General features: G+C 44.2%; 1 protein-coding gene across 1 annotated transcript in view; it reads left to right on the forward strand.

Moving 5' to 3' along the window:
• Positions 1-4,110, forward strand: part of LOC107094062 (disabled homolog 1-like) — a 203,853-nt gene that overhangs the window by 191,290 nt on the left and 8,453 nt on the right. The window contains exons 11-13 of the mRNA XM_015389468.1: positions 2,202-2,397; positions 2,469-2,623; positions 3,693-3,789. Coding sequence (XP_015244954.1) covers positions 2,202-2,397; positions 2,469-2,623; positions 3,693-3,773 — 432 coding nt within the window. The 3' untranslated portion in view covers positions 3,774-3,789. The remainder of the gene's footprint in view (positions 1-2,201; positions 2,398-2,468; positions 2,624-3,692; positions 3,790-4,110) is intronic.

Below are 4,110 nucleotides of genomic sequence, written 5' to 3' on the forward strand. Positions count from 1 at the left end.
ATTTCAGCTCTGTAGAAATAATGACAATGAATTTTTTTTTTTACGTCAAAAATGTGTTCTGAATATATTTTAACACTGAAACAGTAAGAACAAACATACAACATTTAAATTTCAGTGGCATTTTTAATTTAAATCCCAGCGACACAGATTTACTTCCATATTAGATTCTCCACAATTCAACCACCTAGTTCATTTTATGGACACGGGGAGCACTAAAGCACAATTATAGCGGCATGTGGAAATGTAGCATGACAAAGAACCACAACAAGCAAACATGTCTTTATTACTGCTGTTCAAAATAGACCTATTATTTTCGAGAATAAAAAACAACAACTTTGAGTCATGTTTGAACTGATGCAGCTTGGGTGTTCTACTCACCCAATTTTCATGTATAAATTCAGAAACTAGAGGGTGTTAGCTTTTAAATAATGTATCACACATGTCATTTGGGCTTACAGTTCCTCAGTTATTTGCTTTTCCATTTGGGTATCGAGATAGGCAAATTTTCCAGAAATGAGGTGGATGTTAAGGTGTTCTAAGGTCTAAATCCCAAAGTTTTCTGTTTCTGGCTCAAAAACATTCACAACCAAACTATACAAACATTTCTATTAAAATCAATTAAACATGGGTGTTATATTAACAATGATAATACAAGCAGCATCAATGAGCAATGCATTTTTTTCTATTTCTAAATTATGCTTTTATCTCTTACATATATCCATACTCTTCACACCCACAATTATTGATCTATGACCTTAACTTTAGGGGTCAGCCATCTAAATGCTACATTTCTCTGCTTCCATCCTTCCTTTGATTCTCTCTGCTTTTTTCCCTTCCTTCTATTTTCTATTTTATTATTATTCTCTTATGTCTTATTTCTTTTTGACCTGTTTTTGCATTTGTTATTCTATTAACACCCCTTTGATTCTTCTTTCCTAATCCCTACTCCCTGTTTAGATTTAAAGTCATATCTCTATAGAAATAACTTCTAGCATTTGTTTTGCATTTTCCTTCATAATTTAAAATACACCTTAAATGGACTGATAACATTCAGCTGTTCTTACCCCAAACTACGAGTTTATTCCTGTTGCTCTAATGTTGCATAAAGAACAAAACTGGTTGACAAGGCATTATAAAGATGACGTGATTTATGTCCAAACGACGTCTACATTTGGTTGAAAAGTAGTACTATTCAGATTGTTGAAAAGATATTGAAAACTGAAAACTTTACACCTTTGTTTAAACGTCTATGATTGGACTAAAGGGGGACAAAATCAGATGGACCGAACACAACCTGATTGGAATATTTTTTGAACTAAATCAAGATTAAGAGGACCGACCAGATTTAGCAGAAAAACCAACATCTAAACCCCAGCTTAACTTAACTGTCATGATGGGTTTAAGGTGCCTAACCCACATGCAGAGATCACTCAAGAGGCAGAGAAAAACTTCAAAGGTTTATTTACAATGAAGCACAATATATAATGAACTGGTCCTTGGTAGGTTGACTGGTCACTCAGGGGTTCACCACTGAGGGGGACAGAGTGGTTAGTATTGATCCAAGTTACTGCAGGTTTTCTGATGTACGAGGGTGTTCCTGTTCTGAAGTTGAGCGGAGCTGCAGAGGGGGGGAACCTTGAGGGTCCGGAGGCTAGTCGGCAGGCTGAGGGCGGAGGCTTACTGAGTGCAGGCAGACGGATTCCAGACTGAGTTCCCTCTCAGTTTTCTCTGAGAGCGGGCACGCAGATGCCAGGCAAAAACAACCCTCCAGGGTTTCACTGAGAGCAGACAGGCGGACTCCAGAAAGAGTCTTCTCTCCAGGTTTTCAGATTGTCAGGCAGGAATATCTGTGAGACAGAAAAAGACCGGATCAGGCAGGTTCTCAAAATCTTGGGTACAGATAAGCTGGCTGGCTCAGGCTTGCTAACCATTACTGGCAAACACTCTGGCACTGGGGTGTCCGTCTCCGCCTCCTTAAGAAGGAGCCTCCTGATGAGCAGATTGAAGACAGGTGTTGCAGTCAGCTCACGCCCCCAGGAGATCTCATGCGCCCTCTGGTGGAGAAAGTGGACAAAACCTCCAGATCCCAACATTAACTTTTACTGCATTAAAGCTGATTAGGCATCAGTCCCATTCACACATTTGAACTATCTTAAAAAATGTTTATTTTTCCTCTGACCGGATGTTTCCTGTTCCTTCAGGATTTCCAGCTGGCGAAGCCTCCAGCCATGCCTTCTAAGAAGGGCGACCAGCCCAGTTTAGCAGGAACCACAGAGGCGTTCAGCTCCTATTTCAGCCGGGTGGGCACCGCCCAGGACACGGATGACTGTGACGACTTTGACATTTCCCAAATGAATCTGACGCCGGTCACGTCCACAACGCCGTCCACCAACTCTCGTGAGTGCTCTGCTCCTTTATGTCGCCCAACTGCCTGCCGCCAAATAAAAGCCGTGAATCTTTCTCTGCAGCTCCCACACCGGCACCAAGGCAGAGCTCACCGTCCAAGTCCTCAGCTTCTCACGTCAGCGACCCCCCGACGGATGCCACAGACCCCCCTACAGACGACTCGTTCGGTGAGGCGGAGGGCAGCCCCAGTCGCAGCGGAGAGGAGGATGCCGTAAGTGTGTGTACACCTTTAAGAAGCACCTTCTGATGCTTCTATAACCTACACGCTGTGTTAATGTGCATTGATAAATAGCTTTTGCTGCAGCGTTGGCGGGCCAGGTAATCACTCCGGCTGATTAGGGGGCTGTGTCGCTTCATGAACGCGTGTTTGTGTCAGTGCGTGCAAAAATGCACATCAAACGTGGTTCACCGCGTGGATATAAGCTGGGGGGGGAGTGTGTGTGTGCATGCATATGTGTGCATGGTCAACGCAGCGTTAAATTAGCTGGTGGGATTGTCAAAGACATCATTAAGCTGTTATTAATATCAGGCAGGTAGCATCCATACATCACCACTTCTAAACAGACAGGTTCATCTCTGTTGGGACGCTGGAGGCGGCAGAGCGCCCCGCTTCTCCTCCTGGGGCGATTGATAGTTCCCGTTTTGCTCTAATCAAAGTTAAAAAGTCGAAGAAACTTAAAAAAAATGGGATTTGAATCTCTGACCTTCCAAGGATTTTCTGCATCTCTCTACTCTTATTTCCAGACATGAAACATTACTTTTATGCCTCCAGTGAAGCTATTATTGAAAAAAAAAAAGACTTCCACACTGTTGAAAATGTCAGCAGGCCTAAATAACACACATAAGCCTTTTCACGACCCCAACCCGAAAACAGGAGAGGGGAAAAAGAAAAGCCTGAGGAATATGTGCGGGCGGCAGCGCTGAGTGAGTTCAGTGGAAAGGTTACGGAGGGGAGGACCGACGGCGCCAATGGAGAGAAGCGGCGCGTCGCTCTGCGGGGCGAGGTGTAAAAAGCACCGGATCAATAAAGTAACTCCAGAGAGGCTTTTATAAACGAGTGTGTGAATGAGTCCTGTGTTTGTCTGCCTTTCAAATGTTTCTGAGAAATTGGACAACTTGTATTAATTCTCCTTCTAAAAGCTTTATCTTTGCTTCCAATCTGCTCTGTTCTTATAACTTTTAACAACTCTTCAGTCCCTCAGACTTATTCCTCTTTCTCTGCTCTTTGCTTCTCTTACTCCCCCCCCCTCCACTCCCCTCCTTCCATCCCTTCTTGCTGTCTTTAGGCGTGTGGCTCTGGGTCACCCTGTCCCAGTGAGACAGCAGAGCCTAGCCCAGAACAGGCCGGTCCAGAGGCTGGGAGCTAGATAGCAGCAGGGCAGGGTAGGTATGAATCCCCCCCCCCACAACCTTCACTCTCACCACCCCTCCCTCAGTCCCTCTGCATGTATCTCTTCTCCCTTTTGCCTTTCAATCCTCCAACATGCATCTTTTTATGTGGTTTCATTGGATCCTTCTGTCCTTTCTTCTCCTTTGTGAGCTGCTGCAAAACATGTGTTGGAGTCTGAGTGCTGAGTCACGTCTGATTGTTACGGTGGCCCTGAAGTGCAAACCGCAACTACAAATCTAAAAGCGCAACCACATTAAGGAAATCGCAATTACATGAACCTACCGGAAAAGGTAGGTACCAGTGGGAAACATGAG

The sequence above is a fragment of the Cyprinodon variegatus genome, unplaced genomic scaffold (assembly GCF_000732505.1).
Source record: "Cyprinodon variegatus isolate N-32 unplaced genomic scaffold, C_variegatus-1.0 Scaffold461, whole genome shotgun sequence".
In the NCBI taxonomy this organism is placed as follows: Eukaryota; Metazoa; Chordata; class Actinopteri; order Cyprinodontiformes; family Cyprinodontidae; genus Cyprinodon; species Cyprinodon variegatus.